General features: G+C 41.9%; 1 protein-coding gene across 1 annotated transcript in view; it reads left to right on the top strand.

Moving 5' to 3' along the window:
- LOC126456758 (Down syndrome cell adhesion molecule-like protein Dscam2) overlaps nucleotides 1-22,572 on the top strand; it is a 357,859-nt gene that overhangs the window by 28,651 nt on the left and 306,636 nt on the right. Inside the window, exon 3 of the mRNA XM_050092509.1 lies at nucleotides 18,173-18,404. Within this exon, the coding sequence (XP_049948466.1) occupies nucleotides 18,173-18,404 (232 nt within the window). The remainder of the gene's footprint in view (nucleotides 1-18,172; nucleotides 18,405-22,572) is intronic.

Here is a 22,572-nt window from a genome sequence, read left to right as displayed (position 1 = left end):
TAGCATGTCGGAAAAACTTTATCGTTTAGGAGGAAAATGCTCTGCCAACAGCTTTAATGTGTCCTCCACTAGAGTCTTTTGTAAATAGTGAGACCACATCGAGGCTGACTAAAATATCGTTTTGTCAACTGTAATCTGTTTAATTTTCTCAATGAACATCTGAAAGTTTTTGACGTGATGTTCACGCCGTCCAACTATCGGTGTTACCAGCTTAGTTACATATTTCGCCATCCTGTAGGTAGGAGAACCAATGGCCTCAATGGAATACCTTCCTTGTGGGCTTCCGGTAATCCCTGTCTAACATTCTCCGTGGGGTCTGTTGTTCTATGTCGTGTCTCCCTATCACTTTCGCGCAACGACGCTCTGAGCGTGGTTTTTAGGGAATTGACTAGTTTGAACCTGGGACCTGTTGCTGGTAAGGAGACGCCAGACTACAGATGACATGTAGAGTTCAGAAGAGTTCAGTGAGACTAGCGATGATGTAACCAAATACTTAATGATTTCAGCGTCAGCTCCACTGCACTCCCTGTAAAAGAATCTTAATACTAACTAAATTTAGTGGAAGGGGTTCAAGGCTTTCCTATTTTTAGTTAGCTGGTAAAATAACGTCGAAAAAGCAGTTAAGTTTACCATTGGAAATTTTATTCTACTCACAAAATATTGTTTATAAATTGCACTATTGATAAAAGGAAATGTTTTAATACAGGATAATAAAAACCAACTGCGTTCAACAAAAATGTGAACGAATATTCTCTGAATGGGTTTCCAAGTTCTACAATGGATCGAAGGATGACCTATGCCATATCACATCTATAATCTAGGTTTAAATTAAGTTTCACAAAAGAGAAAACTATCAAAATGGTCTACAGTGACCCTCAATTATCTTTAATTACTTATCTAACTTGTCGTAAAATACAGTGGCTGATGTGGCTTCTCAATAACTATATAACAGAAAAATCATGGCGTTTCAAATTATTACTTCAAGTGGCAAATGTGAATACCATGAGCTTTAATTGACGATCGACACTAGTATTACGCAAAACGGGGGTGTAACAGATGAGACTTCTGCAGTTCCGAGTGAAGCTATGCGCTGTTATGCGGCATCGCGTGTGTCCATTACCTTGACGTTGGTTAGGCAGTGACAGGGGGCGTCGGTCGGCACAGCTCCACTCACCTCGCCGACTCGGAAGCAACTCTCCCCTAACTTCTCCTTACTACAATTTACCGAAGTTGGTTTAAAAAAAAAAAAAAATATCTGGCTGTGTTTTCATCTGACCAATCAGGGTCTCAATGTTAACCTTATGCTCCGCCTACAAAAATTCTGTCTATTCAATGAGAAACGTTATACTTTTCGTGGTGGGGCAATGTTGTTAAAGTTTGCAACGTAACAGAACCGCGAAAAAGTCTCGCGCTAAAACTTGCAGCTGGTGTGGCCCTTTTAGTGTTATCATAAGATCTATACTGTTCTTCTGGAGGGTTCTATCTTTTAACATGGGCTGGGGGGGTGGTCCTGGCGGTTACTTTTCGTGGTGGGGCAATGTTTTTAACGTTTGCAACGTAACCGAGACGCAAAAAGGTCTCACGCTAAAACCTGCGGCTGGTGTGGCCCTTTTAGTGTTATAGTATGATCTATACTGTTCTTCTGGAGGGCTCTAGCTTTTAACATGGGCTGGGGGGTGGTCCTGGCGGTTAGCTGGTGACGTGGGTGTCCGTCCCTTATCGTAGGACCTTCTAGTTTAACACGGTTCTGCTCTCAGCTTCTGTTCTCGTTTCTCCCCTCGAAACTGCGTCTGTCTCACGGTGGGAAGGTATGACATGCATTTAGGCATTCTTGTGTTAGTCTGTGGTATTCCATTTGCTCACTCGCTACTCGTATTACTTTGTTTAATTTAATGTCACGATTTATTCGGAGTTATGTGACATACTACTGGATTTGCTTATCATGTCAGGGTTTTCATGGAAGGTGTTGGATTTGCCTGACACCTTAAATATCACCACCCTTTGAACTTAATTTTTGCAGTGAAGTTAGGCAATGATTGAATCGTTGTCTATGTCAGTCAAAAATTATTCCTTTATCTAAATTTTGTTGCCTACTGTTCAGCCACGTTATTCTGGTTCTATGCTAGTTTGTATTGCTAATTTATATTTTTATATTCTTGTACATTATTCTCAAAAATATGTTTATATTGACAAGAGAAGAATATTTTTATGCTATTATTATTATTATTATTAATTTTTAATTATTTTCTTTCTTTATTTAAGTATGAAATTTGTTTTTAAGAAGTTTGTTATCGAAGTGAGGAGTCTTTCACATCGATTTTCTTAGAAATATTTTTTTTTATAAATGTAGTAATTAAGTAAAATCTATTCCTAACAAATTTTCTAAATATCATGTACAGTTATGGATAAAACGAGCGAGACCCCTCGCCTTTTCGTTATGTTGATCCGCACAGCTTTAAAGTCTGCTACACAGCATAACAGGCAAGGCGACGAAGTGCTACCAATATACTATGCACAGGCGTGAAATTGAAAAACTTTCCGAAACTTGGCAGACTGTTTTCAATCATGTGTAACACTATATCAATGCTGATTAGTCTCTTAACCACAACACCTAAATATAAGATATAAATGAAAGAAGAAACGCTAATTAGTATGAACTGTACTAATAAAAATGAATTTCAGCTTATCGAGGTAACATAACTGTTTTAGTAAGACAAAGTATCCCAGATCGTTGCGAATTAGCAAAATATTATGCTCATTCAGTCGCGAAATGGTCTGTATCAACGTTTAGACCCAGTCATACTGGATTACCGTTGCTGACCTACCATGAAAGTGTGTAAATTTAGCAATGCTTGAAGATTTATAACGAAATTCAGTTAAAAATCATTCAGTGCCACACTTAAGTCAATTTAGTTATTGACAGAAGCGGAAAAAGTAGGCAGTAACAAGTATGATATTCTACAAGAGTTTCATATCGACATCCACGGGGGGCCGGTACAGAATGAAGGTAGCAATAAAACGTATTGGGGGTGCGAGAACTTCTTAAAATTCCTTTACTGATAATCTGCCTCCATAGAGATTAGAACCGAAAACAAACCAGTCCTCCCTTGCAGTAGCAAAAACCTTTCACTACGCTAGCAGACAACCTAGGCAAACAGCCGCCGGCCGCTGGTGGCCGAGCGGTTCTGGCGCTACAGTCTGGAACCGCGCGACTGCTACGGTCGCAGGTTCGAATCCTGCCTCGGGCATGGATGTGTGTGTTGTCCTTAGGTTAGTTAGGTTTAAGTAGTTCTAAGTTCTAGGGGACTGTCTTCTGTAGTCTGGGTCCAAACGTACCTATGGACTCTATTATTACCCCAGACATGAATAAACCGGCAATTTCGCAATCAAAATGGCAAAATTATCTGCAGTTTCTGTTGCACAGAGGTTTCTGGACTCAAAAACGTGAATTGTCTACCTTTATGTCACCGCTTATGTGTCAATCATTCGGGATGTTTATCGAAATAACAAAAAAGTGTTATTAGCGAGTACATTTCGTAGGATAATTCTGCACCACCCCAGGAAATAAACGGCGACGTAGCTGCCAAACGTATTCTACAATCTTTCGAATTCTCCAATAGATGTGCCACAGCCAGAAAACGTTCAGTAGCCGAAGTGTTCCTTACGGTAGCTAGCAATGGAAATGCTCGCACATCTAAAACGCGGTGGCATTAATAGTGGGATCTGAATTACCACGTGTATAGGCAAATGATTTTATTTGCATTCCTGTAAACGTGATTTGGATCGAAGGCGTAGCTACGATTAATATGCTGATGTATGGACTGCAACTGGAACATTTCGAATGAAGAGTAGGGGAAATTATTATGCGGCCCTCATCTTCAATAACTGTGGTAGCTATTTTCGTTGGTAAGATTTCGTGACGTAAATCGGTAAAAATGGAACCCTACTAGTCTCACTTTCTTGACCGTCTATCTGTCTACCCAACCCTTAAAACCCGTTTACCTCGAGTACAGGTGGGTATAATAAGCGGAAATGTATCGCACTTCCTGTGGTATACGGTTCCTTGGTGGTATAAAAAAGTGAGCTATTTCAACGCAATCTAAAGATACGGCCGTTTACGTAAAGAAAATTTACGCGAAAGGTCAAAAAATGGCTCTAAGAACTATGCCACCAAACTGCTTAGGTCATCAGTCTCCTAGACCTAGAACTACTTAAACCTACCCAACCTAACACACAATCATGCCCGGGGAAGGATTGGAACTGACGGCTCAAGGAACCGCACGGTTCGCCATATGAAGCCGTTGAGTGCACGGCTAACCCGCGCTGGCAAGCTGTTAATACCAACTGGTGTTACTAAAAAGTTATTCACTTCTGGTGAATGATTTTCTGCACAGTTGATTTAAGAAAGAATAACTAAAATATATTTGATGTTACGGAAGACGAAGGATACCTAATTCATTTCCCCTTGTCTTTATTCATGATGTTAGATTCGCAATCTGAGCATAGGTACTATCCATAACCACACTTTACATCCAAGTCATAGTCACAAATATGCGAATATAATACATTGGCTTATACTTGAGGTATTTCGTTTTTCACGAAGTGGTGGCAGACGATGCTGTGGCGTCTTCGAAGCGTGAGTTTCTCCAGCTCCAGCTCCATCTCCAGCCCATCAACTGAGCGAACTTGCATAGTATGTTGGTAGCACTTCGTCTCCTTGCCTGTTATGCAGTGTAGCAGGCTTTAAAGCTGTGCGGATCAGCATAACGAAGAGGCGAGGGGTCTCGCTCGTTTTGTCCACGACTGTACAATTAAAATGTTTTTGTTTCTAGACACTCATTTCAACATTGTTACACTAACAAATAAGAATTATTTCCAAGAATTGCTTTGACAAAGAAATATACATACACAAGTATTGAGATATTATCCTAACATATGGTACAAATGTTAAAAAAAAGGGAAAACATCCAACAAGATAATTTTTTATTCTTTGTTTTTATAAGGAGAAAATAAGTAAAATATAGTTATTCTTTCATTTTTATGAGGAGAAAATAAGTGGCATATAGTTTTTGTGTTTATTATGCCTTACTTTTGTTCTTTATATACTGTCCATTTCAGAACTAATGACTTATTTTTATCGATAGTCTATTTTTTACTTAAGTCCATAGTCAATGACTGTTATTTTGTAGTTTATTAGCTGTCTGGTGTACTTAACGTATTTAGTATTTCACATGTTTCTTTTGCACAATTCCTACATCACATAATTTGATTTCACACGTTCACACAATCCTATGAATGTTTAAGCATGAGGTTGGCGAATGTTTTTGCATGAAGGTGATGGACTTGAGCGAGATGGATGTGGGAAAGTATTTGATGTACAGCTTCGTTCGTCGTTCCTTGTTGGCTTTGCAAGTGTGTTTTGCTGTTGTCGAGGTCCCATAATGGAATGGAGCTGTGAGTGCAGAATCTCGTGGTTTTACTGGCTTTGTATGCATGAAAGTCATCGTTATGTGTCACTGAAAGCGGTCGTTTTTCGTCGTAATACTTCGCAGACGACTAGTTTACAATAGGATAGGGATTTTGTAAGGTATGTCGTCTATTCTTCACCCATCTTCTTTCTTGGTCTCAATCTTGCGAATCTTCAACTTCTGTTCTTCCTGCTTTTTCTCTGCTTCTTACTTGCTTCTTGGTTCTTCTCTAGGCAGGATATGGAAATATTTATTGATAACTAGTCGCTTTGAAGTTCTCCTCTTAGGAACAGTTTGATAAATTGTCGGGGTGTGTCATTTTTACTTTGTGGAAGTTTTCTTCAGTTTTGTGCATCAGCGTGCTGTTTAATAGCAGTAGTGTGACTTTTACACATATTTTTTTCTTGCCAGTGGTGACTTGCCCAAGCGGTTTTCTCATTGGGGCGTTTTTTGCTCGCTCCACTGTGTTGGGGCGTTCCAAGACCCTCTTGGCCTTCCATGTTCTGCCACTCTGTGGTTCCGTGTTCTGTCCCAGCAGGGTTCCGCCACTCTGTGGTTCAGCAGATTTACTGCCCACTTCGGCTACAAGGACCCTCTGTTGGTCTCGCTGTCCTTTCCCTTCTCTCGACACTTCTGCCTTTTAGGAATCGTGTCTTGCTAATTACGTCCTTTTCTTTCTTGATACTTCTCATGTTGCAACTTGTGGGTCATTGCATCTGGTCTTTGCTGGAGTTTTTACAATGGTTCTTACAAAAAGTTTTACTTATAATCATCTAATATATGTCTAGTACCTACATTCTTTTACGCCTTCTTAAAAAGCTTTACAAATTTCGGCGCCCTTTCCATGTTACAATTCTAAGATATTTTGAGTCTTAACTTCTACAAGAATCCTCAAATTCCTTTTTTATTTTTGTGTAGTGTCATGGTGTATAGCATTTTAGTATTTCATGCTGTTAGACTATCGACGCTTTATCCCTTCACCTTAATCTATGGTACTATTGGTGTTATTTTTGTTTTTGTTTTTACTGAAACTACTTTCTTTTTCCCACCTTCCTCTCTCTTCATTCTTCTTTCTCCTGACGATCTTATCTGTAACATGATCTTGAAATATTGTGCTGATTATTTACCAGTAATAAAATTAATCTTTTGATATGGCTCACATGGTGAAGTCCTAAGGTTTTGCCTGTTTTTGGGTTCATTAGTTCCACAGCATTATCATGAGCAATTCGGCTAATTATGACAGGTTCTTTGTATGCAGTGTAAAACTTATGTATTTTGTGTTTCTGTTTGCTGGAGAGATGGTGTGTTTTTACAAATACTTTCTGGCCTACTGAGAATGTTCTTTTAATTACTGTTCTATCTCCTCTTTCTTTTCTTATAATGGCTGCCTTTCTGATGTTGGAGAGTGCTGTTGCTATGACTTGTTTGTGCTGTCTACGTGGTACAATAGGAAATCTAACATTTTCTCTAGTTATGTTTGGGGGTTCAATATTTTTAAGTACAGTAACTGGAGGTAGTCGTGTAGTGCTATGTGGCATTTCACTTATTACTTCTTGAAATACTTTAAGGTATATATCCCAAGTGTTGTGTCTCTTGCCTGCATATAATTGGCATAAAGTGCCTATGTCCTTCATAGATCGTTCTGCTGGATTTACGCTGGGTTTGTACTTAGATATGTAGATGGGTTTAATTTAGTATTATTTTAACATGTTCTGCCATTGCACTGATTTGTATTGTGGGCCATTATCCGAAATTATTCGTTCCACTCGACCTACTTGTCTGAGAAAATCTTGTCTAAATGCTTTACTTATAGTAAGACCTGTTGCCCGTTTTAATGGTGTCAAGGTAACATATTTAGAAGTAAGTTCCAAAACGACAAATATGAAAATATATCCATTTTTTGTGCATAGGATGGGCCCCATCAAACCTGTTGCAGCTATTTGTTTTAATCTTTTAGGGATTATTGGAAACATAGGTGGTTTGGTTTGGAAAGTGACGTGTTTAGCCCTCATAAATTTTTTGCATTTGACTAATACTGTTCTAATTCGTCTTTCCATATTAGGAAAATGGCTTGTTTGTTTTATTTTTAAAAAGCATTTCTTTGGTCCAAAGTGGTCATTACTTAAATGTGTATACCATATGTACTTATTAATTAGTTCATCTGGGATATAAATTAACCATTCATTCGTTGCAACATTTCGTCTAAAAAATAAAACATTGTTTTATTCGAGATAGTGCTGTCGAATGTCTGGAAAATCCTTACTTCTCAACTTGTGTTTGATTCCTAGTATTTCGGGATCCTTGTCCTGTTCTTTGCCTATGTTTTTCAATACTGTCGTAATGTAGTTTTCGAAAGGTACTTGTTTCATATAGTACATTGTAAACTGGTCTTCTGCTGCTTCCAAACCTATGTTATTGGATGCACCCTGTGGACATCGTGATAAACCATCTGCTAATACATTCGCTGATCGTGGTATGTGTGTAACGGTGAAGTCAAATTTTTGTAGTATTAACATCCATCTGGCTAACCTCCAATGAGTTAGTTTGGCGGATAACAGAAATTCTAACGCTTTGTGGTGAGTGTATACTTTTGTTTTTCTTCCGAATAGGAAGTATCGAAAACGATGGAAGCCCCATACAATGGCCAATGCTTCCAGCTCCGTGACTGAATAGTTTTTCTCGCTTTTTGTGAGTACACGACTGGCAAATGCAATTGTTCTATATGATCTTGGCCCTGCCTGTTCGTATTCTTGGAATAAAACAACTCCTAAACCTGTTTTCGCGCTATCAGTTGCCATACAAAAATTTTATGTTAAATCAGGATGTGCTAAAACCGGTGCTGTTGTTAGTGCGTTTTTCACTTTTAAAAATTCTTCATTGGCTTGTTGATCCCATACCCATGGCGTGTTTTTTCCAGTCAATGCATATAGGCGTGGTGTTGCGAGAGGGTCGATCCAAATAAATGTTTTATAGAATCCGGGGAGACCTAGAAATCCTCTGAGAGTTTTCTTATTATATGGAGTACAGAATTCTTTGATTGCCAATAGTTTTTCTGGGTCAGGCATTACCCCTTTCTCTGAAATTATGTGTCCTAGAAATTTGACCTCTCGCCTTCCAAATTTGGATTTTGTTATATTTACTGTGACCCCATGCTCTTTCATGATCTGTAAAAACTGATTTAATGTGTCGTTGTGATGTTCCCAAGAGGGTTCTGCTATAATCACATCATCAACATAACAAGTAATTTTTCGTAAAATTTCAGGACTGAGTATAGTATTAAATCCCCTAATAAACGCTGCTGATGATATGTTTAAACCAAATGACAATCGTTTAAACTGGTAACATCTACCGAATACGACAAATGCTGTAAATTTTCTACATTCTGGGGCCAATTCTATTTGCCAGAAACTACTCCGTAAATCAATTGATAAAAATAGCACTGTGGAAGTTTTGTATCAATTCCTCTAATTTATCTGGGCGATCTGTCTCGTTGATTATGATTGTGTTGATCTGTCTGGAATCAAGCACTAACCTGATGCTCCCATCTCGTTTTTGTACAATATGGAGCGGGCTGTTATATGTGGAGGTAGCTGGTTCAATAAATCATCAGCTAACATTTTAGATATCTCCTGGAATACTTTATTCCTGTAGCTTAATGGGATTGTATAGGGTGGCACTCTAAATGGTTTGTGCTGTTTTACTTCAAACTTGTACTGAAAGTGTTTAATACTACCAGTCTTAGGTAAAAATACCTCTGCTTTATCTCGTAAAATACCCTCTAATTCTCTTTTAGTGTGTTCCGAAATACCTTGAACTTCTTGCAATGTTTCGTCGATTTCTTTATGGACTTCTAACATGAGTTGAGGCGATTCCCCCTTTTGTGCATACCATTCTAATTCTTCATCCTCTTTATCTCGCGTCATTCTTAATTGTTTGTTTATAACTGGTATTTCTTCTAATTTTAGCTTTTGCTCAAAGAGAAGTGTGACATTCCCGAATGTTACGCTACCTTTCCCCATATCTATTATCGCTCGTCTCTCATTTAAAAAATCTGCACCTATAATCAAATCTACAGTTAGTTTAGGTATAATCACAAAGTTGGCTTAGATCTTTTGACCTTGACACGAAAGAGTTAACCTTGTTTGTCTCGTAACTTCCGCAGCATTGTTTCTAATAGGACCTCTTACTTCAATCTTACGTGTTTTCAGAACTGGCAATTCCTCATTGGCATTACACTGCATGAATAAATTTTCTGAGATCGCAGTCAGTTCACTTCCGCTATCAACTACAATATTGACTGGGATATGCTTTGCCATGGCTTCACAATTGGTTGAATTTGAAAGGGTTGGTTCTGTTCTTCTTCTTCTTCTTCTTCTTCTTGCATCAACGAATCCACCACTGAATCATACATGAGTCTTTTTAGGAATTTCCCTTGTGAATTCGAACTTTCTGTAGGATAAGCTTCGACTGCTACTTCTCTCTCTTTTATTTCCTCTTCTCTATTTATTCCTTCATTTACGCTTTCTTCAACATCCTCTATTTCTTCCTCATCCTCGTCTATCTTCTCCTTCTTCGTCGCTATTTCCACATAATCGCATGTAAATGCTCTAATTATCGCTTCATAACTTCCTTCATTATATACGTTGGGTTGTGTGCCCACTAGTAACTTATTTTCAACTTCTGTCGACTGTGGATTATTCTCATTGAATTCGCTTTCCCTGGTTTCCATCTCAAATAGCTCTGCAATACTCATTACTTCGTCCTTTCGTCCTACATTCGTTGTGCATGCCTCTGGTAATTCATCTTCCTCATCAGTATTCTCCCAATTAATTTCGTCCCAACACGATATTGTTATTTTCCTGTCTTCGTTTTCGTCTGGTCCCTGCGGATTTGTTTCTTCCTTCTTCTCTTCTCGTGATAAGGTATTTACTTCTCTGTTCAAGGTGCTGCAATTGTCCTGGGTCGGTGCGTCATTCCCTTTGGCATGGGCACTTAGCTGTCAATTCGAACGTTTTTCGGGGTTTGGTGGTCTTACCTCCACCTCTTCTATCTGTACTCTCTTTTCTTGCTCCGCTTTTTGATATTGGTTTCTTTGTTGATAATTTGTCGGTCTATTGGCGCTCCAATACCCGTTCCGGTTGTCGTTATTCCCTCTGTAATAAATGTTGCCGTTCCTGGGTGAATTATAGTTATTGCCATATTCTCTTCTAAATCCATAACCGGTTCTTTGTTGAAATCTATTGTCGTTTCTTGGTGCGAAGTTATCACGTGGTTCGTAAATATTGTTTCTTCGTATTGTGTCTTGTGGATTCCACTGCTTTTTGCTTTCGTTTTCACGTGCGCTTCGTCTTTTTCTTGCGTCATCTTACGAAAATATGAACTCTAGTTCCCTTAGAATACATTTAAATGCTTCGACGTCATTGCCTCCGCGACCTACTAATGATTGCTGGTATTTCAATGGTAACTTCATCGCGCATAATTTAATAAACTCTCCGTCACTGTATGGTACATCTAAGCATTGGTTTTTCTTTGCCATTAATTCTTCTCTCCTGAATTTTCAAAATATGGGTTCTGTAATAATTCGTACTTCACTCTGTTCTGTGCTTCGCTGGACCAATATCGTGAGAGGAACTGCTCTCTGAAATCTTCGTACGATCGGCATGTCGCTGCAACATTTTGCATGGTTTCTGCGACTGTTCCTGACATGTGTGCACATATAAAGTCTAATTTGTGTGCTAGCGTCCAGTGTTCTGGTAATCCTACTCGGAATTGATCAATAAAAGTTCGTGGATGTAATGAGTTTCCTTGTCGAAAGTGTTGAAATTTTCTGACTGTGAGGAAATGATCGTTGTCGTACTTCGTCATAGTTCCATATGAAATTCGCGATTCTTCGCCACTTTTGTTCCTGATCATTTCTCCCGTCGTTCTTTCCGGTTGTGGTAGATCCATTGGATATTGTCCACTGTAACTTTCGCCTACCCTTGCGTAGTATCGTTGGAGTGGTACGCAATAATTTTCTTCCATCGTTTGTGAACGTGTAGCTGAATGCATTGCACTGTACTCTTCGCGACCTGGCTTTCCATTGTCAGGTATTGCTTCGGTATCTTGTCTGGCTAACCTTGATGCTTCATTGCACGATACCAACTGTCGTGAAACATACATTTGTGGTTCCGCATGTGTCTGTGATGACGTTTGTTCATCAAGAATTTCGAAACGTGTTTGTTGCTGTTCAGGCTGTCTGATTTCACGTATGTTACTTTCCGCCTGTGATTGGAATCGCAAATGCGTAATATCTTCGTTAATTGCTTGTTTTTCCGGTGCTGTTACAGATACGGATGTGGTTGCAGACTGAGAGCTTGTTCGATCTTGTTCACTACGCTCTTCAATGGTTTGCAACAACTCTGTTCGCAATTTCTGAAATTGTTGCTTCGTTTGTGCTTCTATTTTGACTATGCGGTTATCATATCTTTTCAGCGCTGCTTTTGTGATACGTTAGTGTAGCACACTGTTTTCAACAATTTCGCGCGCTGTACCTGCTGCTTGTCTAGTAATTACGTTTATCTGTTTCTCTAGTTTCTTGACTTCTCCCTGGGTGTTGTTACGTAATGTTTTGATCTCGTCCTGAGTGTCATTACGCAATGTTTGTACGTCCGCTTGTACCTTGTCAATGTCTGTTCTCAATAGATTGTGACCTGTTACTAAGTTTCCTATCACTTCTCGAGAATCTTTTGCCTCGTTTTCAATATGACTTAGGTGTAACTGATTTTTTTTGTTTTGTTCTTTAATCTCACGCATTTGTCTCGTGGTTTCAGCAATTTGTTTCGTTGTTTCTGCATTCTGAATTTTAATTTGGTTCGCAATTTCTTTATTTTGTCTTGTCATGGTTTCCATCATTAATTGTAATAATTCTGCCAGATTGGTGGGTCCTATTTCGTTTTCTTCCGACGTCCTACGCTCTGTGTTTTCGCCCAAGTGTTGGTTCGCAACCGATTGCATTGAACTGTGCGGTGATACGTTTCTGCTCGCATTCCTTGTACTCTGTGGTGAGGGAGCTCTGATTACTTGTACTATGGGTTCTACGTATTCAAGACGCAAGTTAGAATCCTCATCGACTCTCTCTCTACTTTCCTGCTCCTCTGTCGTATGCTGACTTACGTTTTCTGTGCCTTGACGTACATTATCCTCGTTATGGTGCGTTATCTGTTCTATTTCTCGCGATACTGCATCGTCTGTTGTACTGTCCTCTATTCTCTGTCCATCTTCATGCTGGGTCTCTGCCTCAATTCGGTCAATGTCTCGATCTGCTATTGCTAATCTTTCCGAATCCCTTATTTCCTGTTTTAAAAGCAATTCACGCGCCCTACTTTGCGTCAACATGCGCTCATACGATCTCACGCGTTTCATAAACTTTTTGCACACACGACTTGACAATCCATTCACTTACTTGTTGGGTCAGAACCAACTTGTCAACGATGTATCCGCCACCTGTGCGCTTGCATTGGAGAGAAAACTTAATTCTAACAATATTAAAATTCATAACTTAATTATGCTATTGTCTCTGCTAGAATGTCTCTCTTGCTATTGAATACTTTCTTACTATCTATCGCTGCAGCTACTGTTTTCGACTATTTATAACTTTAGGAAAAAAAATTTTTGTTACAAAAATTTTCGACAAGACATTTTTCTGGCCTAGTTAGGCATGTGGTCGACCTTCAATAATGGTATTTTCCCATCCTGGCAGGGTCGCCATTCTCTAACATTCTGCATGGTGTCTGTTGTTCTATGTCGTGGCTCCCTATCACTTTTGCGCAACGACGCTCTGAGCGTGTTTTTTAGGGAATTGACTAGTTTGAACCTGGGACCTGTTGCTGGTAAGGAGACACCAGACTACAGATGACATGTAGAGTTCAGAAGAGTTCAGTGAGACTAGCGATGATATAACCAAATACTTAATGATTTCAGCGTCAGCTCCACTGCACTCCTTGTAAAAGAATCTTAATACTAACTAAATTTAGTGGAAGAGGTTCAAGGCTTTCCTATTTTTAGTTAGCTGGCAAAATAACGTCGAAAAAGCAGTTAAGTTCACCATTGGAAATTTTATTCTACTCACAAAACATTGTTTATAAATTGCACTATTGATAAAAGGAAATGTTTTAATACAGGATGATAAAAACCAACTGCGTTCAACAAAAATATGCACGAATATTCCCTGAATGGGTTTCCTAGTTCTACAATGGATCGAAGGATGACCTATGCCATATCACATCTATAATCTAGGTTTAAATTAAGTTTCACAAAAGAGAAAACTATCAAAATGGTCTACAGTGACCCTCAATTATCTTTAATTACTTATCTAACTTGTCGTAAATTACAGTGGCTGATGTGGCTTCTCAATAATTATATAACAGAAAAATTATCGCGTTTCATATTTTAACTTACATAGAAAATGTGAATACCATGAGCTTTAATTGACGATCGACACTAGTATTACGCAAAACAGGGGTGTAACAGATAAGTCTTCTGCAGTTCTGAGTGAAACTTTATGCGTTGTTATGCGTTATCGCGTGTGTTCATTACCTTGTCGTTGGTTAGGCAGTGTCAGGGGGCGTCGGTCGGCACAGCTCCACGCACCTCGCCGACTCGGAAGCAACTCTCCCCTAACTTCTCCTTACTACAATTTACCGAAGTTGGTTTAAAAAAAAAATATCTGGCTGTGTTTTCATCTGACCAATCAGGGTCTCAATGTTAACCTTATGCTCCGCCTACAAAAATTCTGTCTATTCAATGAGAAACGTTATACTTTTCGTGGTGGGGCAATGTTGTTAAAGTTTGCAACGTAACAGAACCGCGAAAAAGTCTCGCGCTAAAACTTGCGGCTGGTGTGGCCCTTTTAGTGTTATCGTAAGATCTATACTGTTCTTCTGGAGGGTTCTAGCTTTTAACATGGGCTGGGGGGTGGTCCTGGCGGTTAGCTGGTGACGTGGGTGTCCGTCCCTTATCGTAGGGCCTTCTAGCTTAACACGGTTCTGCTCTCAGCTTCTGTTCTCGTTTCTCCCCTCGAAACTGCGTCTGTCTCACGGTGGGAAGGTATGACATGCGTTTAGGCATTCTTGTGTTAGTCTGTGGTATTCCATTTGCTCACTCGTTACTCGTATTACTTTCGTTAATTTAATGTCACGATTTATTTGGAGCTATGTGACATACTGCTGGATTTGCTTATCATGTCAGGGTTTTCATGGAAGGTGTTGGATTTGCCTGACACCTTACACCTGTAGACCATAATTCTTCAGGAGCTCCACAGTTGTTCTATTATATGTCAGAGATGGGTCCCGTTTTAGGAATGTACGGGCTACCTTCCAACGACGATACCATTTTGCTGTGATATTCAGTGGTATTACGAACAACCGTGGCGTTTCTCTTGTCAGCAGGCAGTACCAGAAGATCTTCGTCTTTCCGCAATGCACGAAGCCCCTCTAGCTCTGCTCTGCTGATGTTAGATTTTGGCGGCTTGGCTGAGGCTAAAATGCTACTGCTGGTAACCCTTACATCGTCGGCGTCTCCTGTGAGAGATGCCGCACCACCTGTTCCGCTCCATTAATATAAACCGCAAGAGGTTTATTGAGCCTAGATAGCTCCTTCGTCCAGGTTGTTGTACATGTTTGTGACAGTGCATACCATTCCGTGAGATGACACCGTTGTTTGCGTGTTTGCAAGTCTGTCAAATTTCTTTGTCTGTTTCGCCGTTATATTGCTATTACGAGCTCTTTGATGAGATGCCGTCGACATATCGACCCACTGCCAGCCGAGAGATGAGAGGACTGCAGATAAAAAGAGATGCCAGTTACATCAACTGCGTGCATTGGTATCCAGTTCGTATCTTGTATGTCGTATCCTTTCTTTGACGATGGCCAGGCTAGTCTTCCGTAAAATATTATTCATTCCTGGCGACCTTATATGATGTATTACTGCAGCAGTATGTGATAGTTGACGCCCACTCTGTACACAAAGTCCCTCGCATAAGGCTCACCCATCACGTTCTGCCTCAGTGTGTTGCTTTCTCTGTCTATGCAATAGGGCCAGGCCTTTCAACACGCAACCTGTCCCTCTCCTCCCCCCCCCCCCCCCAAAAAAATGGTTCAAATGGCTCTGAGCACTATGGGACTTAACATCTGAGGTCATCAGTCCCCTAGAACTTAGAACTAATTAAACCTAACTAACCTAAGGACATCACACACATCCATGCCCGAGGCAGGATTCGAACCTGCGACCGTAGCAGTCTCACGGTTCCAGACTGAAGCGCCTAGAACCGCACGGCCACCCTTCCCCCCCCCCCTCCCCCGCCCCACGCCCGTACACCTCCTTGCCCAGACACATCACGAGCTGAACTCTAGAGAATCCATGCATTTCATTTCAGAGCAATGGATTTATTTTGTGAGGCTTCAATAAACTCGCACATCGTGTTTTTTATTTTCGTGTCTAGTGAGAAGTGATATTCGAGACAATCGATTATGAGCATCCGCCACTCTGGTGAATGAAGCTGTGAATAAAAGTAATCTTTAAATAACAATGACGAATTGTGGGATAACGGTGTTACACGCTGTTTGCGTCCGGATTGTAGATCCAGTGTCGAATGTAGCGTAGTCTCTTAGAAGAAGTCGTAAATGGAAATTAATATCCTCATGAGTGTGAAATGGAAAAATGATGATCAGTGACATATTGAATGAATGGGTACTGGAATTTGTGCATGTATTATGCTCTGTGTTGCTGCTAACATATGAATAAACGCCAAAGTTCGTTACTGGTATCAGTGATCGTAACTTAGGAACCTTGTTCACCTCCAGTTATAAATAACCACAACAACGAAAAACTAGTTGTAAGTTGGGCCACGGTGTTAATAGCAACCGTACTGAGAAGTAATTGAGGTCACTTAGCGTGTATCGCGATACCAGAACGGAAGTAGACAGGTAACATCGAAATTTCTCAAATCGCTGATACCAGTAACGAAATCAGTCATGAGAGGTGGTTAGGTTCCTCTGGAAAAAAGATAACGTCCTTTGACTTAATTTATTCATCTTTAAAACATGGAAAATCCGCCTAACTATTGCGCACGCATTCACTTTTAAGGTTCTAACAAATTTTAAAGTTCATTCTCTCAAAACAAAAAAGGAAAAGTAACAGACGATTCAGCATCCCTATTCCCACGGAATATTTCCCTCAGTGTGGTATTAAACACTTTACAGTCCAACTTCGCGTACTGCTGACTCACGGCTCATTCAGTTCATGTTCACTCGACCGAGTCTACCCCAGTACAGCCCTCGCGCGCTCGCTGCTAACTTGCATTGTCGTCGCGACAAGAGAATGCCCTTCCCGCCGGAGAAAGCGGAACACCGCAGAAAGCTCTAGAAGCGAATCCTCGCTAGCTAGCGCTTGCTGCGAGGTAGTTCACTGGCAGGGATATAGACTGCGGTATCCTTACACTTAACCAGCACTCACTCCACATCGCCCAGCAGCTGACAGTAAAGTGTACTAGTGTATCTTCAAAGTTAAAGTGTACTAGTAGATCTTCAAAGTTCTGAAGGAAAAATTTGTTTCTCAGTTCAGTTTGATCATTGAGTAGGTAGTCAGGTGCTGTATTTGTGTAGATAAATATTTCAATTTCTTCAAGAAGGTCAAGTATTGTTCCTTTGTTGACAAAATGTAGTATTCGGAGATTCTGTTCTATGTTGTTTGCAGAATGATTGTGTTGGGCAGGATATGAGGCAAAGTTGGACTTTTTCAGGTTGTTAAGGCGGAGTGCATCTTTGTGTTCTTTAAATCTTCTTGTGGAGCTTCTACCATTTTGTCCAATGTAGAAGCTTGGACATGAGTTGCAAATGAGCTTGTACGCACCTGACTTTTGATACTGTTGTATAGTGGTTTTGGTGCTATGTATGATTTTATTTTGTATTTGGTTGTTGGTGAAGAAACATATTTTTATGTTGCATGTCTGGAAGAGGTTGGCAATTTGGTGTAAAATCTTCCTTAGGAAAGGCAGGCTAACAAATGTGATTTTCTTGTTTGTGGGTGGTTGTTCAGCAGTGCTGCCCTTAATATACCCTCACTCATTTTCTAGACTATTTACCGCTTCCGGTTTTTAGGGGACTCTAGTAAGACACTGATCGCATACGTAAGGAAAGCGATCATTATGAGGTAACGACCGATAGTCTACTACGGTAGCCTACCGTAGTTTAACAAGTCTAGTTATGATGCACTTTCCAAGGTATCTGTCTGGAGCATAGTCTTGTACTGAGGTCAAACGTGGACGCTAAGCAGTTCAGACAAGAAAGAAGCTTTTGAAATGCAGATTAGATGGACAGATCGAATAGCTAATGAGGAGATTCTGAATCGAATTGGGGCGAGAAAAGAAATTTAAGGCAGAACTTGACTAAAAGAAGCGATCAGTTGGTAGGAAATATCCTGAGGCATGAAAGTGTAGTCAGTTTGGTAATGGAGTGAACTGTGGCGAGAAAAAAACCTATCTATAAATACAGTAACCGGTTCAAATGGTTGTACGCTGCAGTAGTTAGGCAGATATTAAAAGTCTTGTACAGAACAGGGTAGTGGGGAGAGCTATAAGTCCCATAGTGCTTAGAACCATTCGAACAAGCTCTAGTTATACGGTGTGCATAGCGCAGCTGCTGAAGGAGTTCCGTCTGTGCCGGCAGGTGGTGAACTCCGGCGAGCCGGCGACGTTCAACTGCTCGGTGTCGGGCTCCCCCGTGGCCGGCGTGGAGTGGCTGCACAACGCGGAGCCGCTGGCCGCCGGCCGCGCACGCCTCCTGTCGCCGCTGGCTCTGCACGTCGGCGCCGCGACGCGCGCCCACCGAGGCGTCTACCAGTGCGTCGCCAGGGGGGACGACGACAGCGCGCAGGCCGGGGCAGAGCTGCGGCTCGGAGGTCAGTAGTCAAACCATCTTACTCTGGCCTTCACCCAGATTTTCAAGACTTTCCTCATCCACGTTCTGGAAACACGTCGCTCACCTCGGCTGTGCGAAACTCATCACAGATAAATACCAATTTTCTATGTCCTCACTCACCGCGTATTCGTAATATCTGTCTTCGTCTGCAGTTTTAGACTCCTGTAGCTCACTGTAACACCATGGAAGTTATTCTCTGACGTCCTGACCTTTCGTCCAAATTTTTGTTAGCTACATATTCCTTTCCCAGCGATTCTGAGAGAAACTGACCATTCCAGTTCATTTAACCGTTACCATACTTATTGCTCTGTTGCAGGTTTGCAATGAGGTTTGCTGAGCCTCAGCGTACTACAATACTTAACACGCGTAAAACTGATTAAATCGGTTCCATCAAGGTGACTGTGACCAACGCAACTGCTGAGGCATTGTTCAGCATGAATGCTCACACTTTTCTTTACGGCATCAATTGCGTATCATACGTCCGACGTCAGGACAGTACTTCACAAGTATCACTCTGAATACAGCTGGTAGAAACCTCCAAGAAATTCTAATACTAATCCGAAAACGAAGATCAGGTGGACGAGCGGTTGTAGTCCAAGACTTCGCTGTTTTCTACTAGCGCTCGCTGTACAACTATAAGGCTGGCGCCAGATCCAGAAGCAGTCTTGCCAATTGACTTCTTCGGCTGTCCTTGTGCCGGGCAACTAACATAAATACCCGACGGGCGGAGTGATGCGGGACAACGCTCGATTTCCGCCCACTTGATAGGCGATACAAAGCAGGCAACGGTGTCTCCGTCGTAGGCAAGACTGCTTTAGCCGTACAGAATCTCGCCGCTTGACGCCTGCTGAGTAGGCAACCCAAGTTATACGTCTGTAGCGCGTGAAACATCCCAGCCCAGTATGATACAGCACTTCAGTAACATCACGCCCACAAGACTTCGACTTTATTTTCCGGTTTACGGTCGGGTCGTTACTTATTTCCACACAGTGACGTCCTCCAAACCGCTGGCAATTAAAATTGCAAAACCTTGATTGCATGCGGCCGACAGTTATGAAACTGGCCTGAAAAGTTCTCCTTGCTTGGGTACGCGAAATATAGAATTTCAGCACTGCAGCACAAAGTAGATAAGACTGACGCCACCTCATTTTGTGTATAAGGAAAGACTACACAGCAGCTTTCTAACTCAAAAATCGTATGTGAATTTTGTTTGTTAATAAGATTGTAGAACTACTGACAGCCTTGGGAGAGCCAGTCCTGACGAAACTCTACCATCTGGTGAGCAAGATGTATGAAACAGACGAAATACCCTCAGACTTTAAGAAGAATACAATAATTCCAATCCCAAAGAAGGCAGGTGTTGACAAATATGAAAATTACCGAACTATCAGTTTAATAAGTCACGGCTGCAAAATACTAACGCGGATTCTTTACAGACGAATGGAAAAACTACACTCCTGGAAATGGAAAAAAGAACACATTGACACCGGTGTGTCAGACCCACCATACTTGCTCCGGACACTGCGAGAGGGCTGTACAAGCAATGATCACACGCACGGCACAGCGGACACACCAGGAACCGCAGTGTTGGCCGTCGAATGGCGCTAGCTGCGCAGCATTTGTGCACCGCCGCCGTCAGTGTCAGCCAGTTTGCCGTGGCATACGGAGCTCCATCGCAGTCTTTAACACTGGTAGAATGCCGCGACAGCGTGGACGTGAACCGTATGTGCAGTTGACGGACTTTGAGCCAGGGCGTATAGTGGGCATGCGGGAGGCCGGGTGGACGTACCGCCGAATTGCTCAACACGTGGGGCGTGAGGTCTCCACAGTACATCGATGTTGTCGCCAGTGGTCGGCGGAAGGTGCACGTGCCCGTCGACCTGGGACCGGACCGCAGTGACGCACGGATGCACGCCAAGACCGTAGGATCCTACGCAGTGCCGTAGGGGACCGCACCGCCACTTCCCAGCAAATTAGGGACACTGTTGCTCCTGGGGTATCGGCGAGGACCATTCGCAACCGTCTCCATGAAGCTGGGCTACGGTCCCGCACACCGTTAGGCCGTCTTCCGCTCACGCCCCAACATCGTGCAGCCCGCCTCCAGTGGTGTCGCGACAGGCGTGAATGGAGGGACGAATGGAGACGTGTCGTCTTCAGCGATGAGAGTCGCTTCTGCCTTGGTGCCAATGATGGTCGTATGCGTGTTTGGCGCCGTGCAGGTGAGCGCCACAATCAGGACTGCATACGACCGAGGCACACAGGGCCAACACCCGGCATCATGGTGTGGGGAGCGATCTCCTACACTGGCCGTACACCACTGGTGATCGTCGAGGGGACACTGAATAGTGCACGGTACATCCAAACCGTCATCGAACCCATCGTTCTACCATTCCTAGACCGGCAAGGGAACGTGCTGTTCCAACAGGACAATGCACGTCCGCATGTATCCCGTGCCACCCAACGTGCTCTAGAAGGTGGAAGTCAACTACCCTGGCCAGCAAGATCTCCGGATCTGTCCCCCATTGAGCATGTTTGGGACTGGATGAAGCATCGTCTCACGCGGTCTGCACGTCCAGCACGAACGCTGGTCCAACTGAGGCGCCAGGTGGAAATGGCATGGCAAGCCGTTCCACAGGACTACATCCAGCATCTCTACGATCGTCTCCATGGGAGAATAGCAGCCTGCATTGCTGCGAAAGGTGGATATACACTGTACTAGTGAAGACATTGTGCATGCTCTGTTGCCTGTGTCTATGTGCCTGTGGTTCTGTCAGTGTGATCATGTGATGTATCTGACCCCAGGAATGTGACAATAAAGTTTCCCCTTCCTGGGACAATGAATTCACGGTGTTCTTATTTCAATTTCCAGGAGTGTAGTAGAAGCCGACCTTGGGGAAGATCAGTTTGGATTCCGTAGAAATGTTGGGACACGTGAGGCAATACTGACCCTACGACTTATCTTAGAAGCTAGATTAAGGAAAGACAAACCTACGTTTCTAGCATTTGTAGACTTAGAGAAAGCTTTTGACAATGTTGATTGGAATACTCTCTTTCAAATTCTGAAGGTGGCAGGGGTAAAATACAGAGAGCGAAAGGCTATTTACAATTTGTACAGAAACCAGATGGCAGTTATAAGAGTCGAGGGGCGTGAAAGGGAAGCAGTGGTTGGGAAGGGAGTGAGACAGGGTTGTAGTCTCTCCCCGATGTTATTCAATCTGTATATTGAGCAATCAATACAGGAAACAAAAGAAAAATTCGGAGTAGGTATTAAAATCCGTGGAGAAGAAATAAAAACTTTGAGGTTCGCTGATGATATTGTAATTCTGTCAGAGACATCAAAGGACTTGGAAGAGCAGTTGAATGGAATGGATAGTGTCTTGAAAGGAGGGTATAAGATGAACATCAACAAAAGCAAAACGAGGATAGTGGAATGTAGTCGAATTAAGTTGGGTGATGCTGAGGCAATTAGATTAGGAAATGAGACACTTAAAGTAGTAAAGGAATTTTACTATTTGGGGAGCAAAATAACTGATGATGGTCGAAGTAGAGAGGATATAAAATGTAGACTGGCAATGGCTAGGTAAGCGTTTCTGAAGAAGAGAAATTTGTTAACATCGAGTATAGATTTAAGTGTCAGGAAGTCATTTCTGAAAGTATTTGTATGGAGTGTAGCCATGTATGGAAGTGAAACATGGACGATAAATAGTTTGGACAAGAAGAGAATAGAAGCTTTTGAAATGTGGTGCTACAGAAGAATGCTGAAGATTAGATGGGTAGATCACATAACTAATGAGGAAGTATTGAATAGGATTGGGGAGAAGAGGAGTTTGTGGCAGAACTTGACTAGAAGAAGCGATCGGTTGGTAGGACATGTTCTGAGACATGGAGGGATCACCAATTTAGTATTGGAGGGCAGCGTGGAGGGTAAAAATCGTAGAGGGAGACCAAGAGATGAATACACTAAGCAGATTCAGAAGGATGTAGGTTGCAGTTGGTACTGAGAGATGAAGAAGCTTGCACAGGATAGAGTAGCATGGAGAGCTGCATCAAACCAGTCTCAGGACTCAAGACCACAACAACAACAATAAGATTGTGGGATGTAAAAGTCACTCACGTTTAGAAAAAACAGAACACCTTGAACGATTGGA

Source organism: Schistocerca serialis, chromosome 1 (genome assembly GCF_023864345.2).
Source record: "Schistocerca serialis cubense isolate TAMUIC-IGC-003099 chromosome 1, iqSchSeri2.2, whole genome shotgun sequence".
NCBI classification, from domain to species: Eukaryota; Metazoa; Arthropoda; class Insecta; order Orthoptera; family Acrididae; genus Schistocerca; species Schistocerca serialis.
The sequence above is the reverse complement of the archived record's forward strand: the minus strand, read 5'-3'. Positions and strand labels throughout refer to the sequence as shown.